This window comes from Sapajus apella, unplaced genomic scaffold (genome assembly GCF_009761245.1).
Source record: "Sapajus apella isolate SASKATOON/1434 unplaced genomic scaffold, GSC_monkey_1.0 scaffold88, whole genome shotgun sequence".
Taxonomy (NCBI): domain Eukaryota; kingdom Metazoa; phylum Chordata; class Mammalia; order Primates; family Cebidae; genus Sapajus; species Sapajus apella.
The window spans coordinates 8,000,746-8,002,849 of NW_022437028.1; the positions used below are offsets into that span (position 1 = coordinate 8,000,746).

At 51.2% G+C, this 2,104-nt stretch overlaps 1 protein-coding gene across 1 annotated transcript in view; it reads right to left on the bottom strand.

Annotated features, from left to right (window-relative positions):
* The window catches only part of MUC12 (mucin 12, cell surface associated), a 16,275-nt gene extending 15,007 nt beyond the window's left edge, over positions 1-1,268 (bottom strand). The window contains 1 exon segment of the mRNA XM_032254893.1: positions 1,083-1,268. Coding sequence (XP_032110784.1) covers positions 1,083-1,268 — 186 coding nt within the window.
* Between the last annotated feature and the right edge of the window lie 836 nt (positions 1,269-2,104).

Genomic DNA, 2,104 nt, shown 5'->3' on the forward strand with positions numbered 1-2,104 from the left:
GGGAGGGAGGGAGGGAGGGAGGGAGGGAGGGAGGGAGGGAGGGAGGAAAGAAAGAAAGAAAGAAAGAAAGAAAGAAAGAAAGAAAGAAAGAAAGAAAGAAAGAGAAAGAAAGAAAGGAAGGAAGAAAAAAGAAAGAAAGAGCGGGGAAGGGAGGGAAGAAAGAAAGATGACTTTTACTTTTAGCCCAAAAAAAGGGTTAGAGGAATAAAGAGGAAGAAGGGGAAGGTTTGAGGGTGGGGGAACAGCATGTGTGGGAGCCCAGAGGTGAGTAAAAGTGCTGACTGTGTGTTTGGGGTCAGGGAAGACACTAAGACAGAGGGCAGCTAGGAAAATGGGTGTGACTCCAGCCTAGAAATGGGGTTCGGACTTGACTTGGTTCAGTCCATGATCCCAACCATGCCTTAGAAGCTGTGCCCTGGAGGCTCGGTGCGATGGCTCACGCCTGTAACCCCAGCACTTTGGGAGGCTGTGGTGGGCAAATCACCTCAGGTCAGGAGTTCAAGACCAGCCTGGCCAACATGGTGAAACTTCATCTCCTCTAAAATTACAAAAAATAGCCAGGTGTGGTGGTGGACACCTGTAGTCTCAGCTACTGGGGAGGCTGAGGCAGGATAATCACTTGAACCTGGGAGGCAGAGGTTGCAGTGAGCCAAGATCGCACCACTGCACTCCAGTCTGGGCAATAGAGTGAGATTCCGTCTCAGAAAGAAAAAAGAAGAAGAGGAAGAAGAAGAAGAAGGTGAAGGAGAAGGAGAAGCAGCAGCTGCGCCTGGAGGCTGCAAGAAGAGGCATGGAGGGACAGAGGCTGATGAGGCCAAGGCAGTGACATGGTGGGCCACCAAGAGACACAAAGAAGGCACGGACACTGTGGAAGGCAGGGGACCATTTTCAACATGACCTGCTCTCATTTGCCTTTGCTCCTGGATTCATACCATTTTCTCCGATGTGTCACCATTCAATTTGTCCTTAACCACTCACATCTCCACAACAGTTGACCTCGCAGGTCATACCACGCTTGAGCTCCCGGTGACTGACTCACCATCCATCTCAACCAGCTGCCCTTCCTCTTTCTGAAATCTCACATTCAGTTCCGAGGACACGGTCACCTCCTGACGCTCCTTCTCCCCACTTCCTAAAGCCCTTGCCTGTTCACTAACTGGGACCCCCAGGTTAAAGGCTTTGGCTCTGCCACCCCCATCATCCCCCGGGCTAGCAAATTCCACCAAGCCAAGGCTCTTTACCCGCTGCAGGAGGGACAAGGGAACCATGCTCTGGGTGAAGAGATTCAGACCCTTCGCAGCCTGGGATTCTAGTGGCAATGGTGTCCCCAAAAGATGTCACAGAGCAGGTGGGGTGGTCCTTCCCCAGGTCAACCTCCAGGGTCAGGCCGCTCCACAAGCAAACAGGGCAAAGAAAAACTGAGCCTCTTCTCCCAAGACACTCAAATGGCCAACAAGCCCAGGAGAGGGAAAAAGGAAATAAATGTTACCAGGAAGCAAAGAAACCCGAAACATAGCAAGAGACTATTTCTTCTTCATCTATCAAATTGCACCCATTATGATGACGGATGACTACAACAGCTGGCGTTGGCTGGAGGGCTCTCATGTGATGTCGACTTGGTATCATAGTTCCAAGGGATAATTTGAAAATATGCACCAGGGACCATAGGAAGAGTCATGCCTTTTTTTTTTTTTTTTTTTTGAGACAGAGTTTTGCTCTTGTTGCCCAGGCTGGAGTGCAATGGCACGATCTCGGGTCACTACAACCTCCGCCTCCTGGGTTCAAGCAATTCTCCTGCCTCAGCCTCCCAGGTAGCTGGGATTACAGGCATGCACCACCACGCCCAGCTAATTTTGTATTTTTAGTAGAGACGGGGTTTCTACACGTTGGTCAAGCTAGTCTCGAACTCCCGACCTCAGGTGATCCTCCCGCCTCAGTCTCCCAAAGTGCGGGGATTACAGGCGTGAGCTACTGTGCCCGGCCAGTCATACCATTTTTTTTTTTAGGAGTTGGGGGTCCCACTCAGTCACCCAGGCTGGAGTGCAGTGACACAACCTGAGCTCACTGCAGCCTCAAACTCCTGGGCTCAGGTGATCCTCCCATC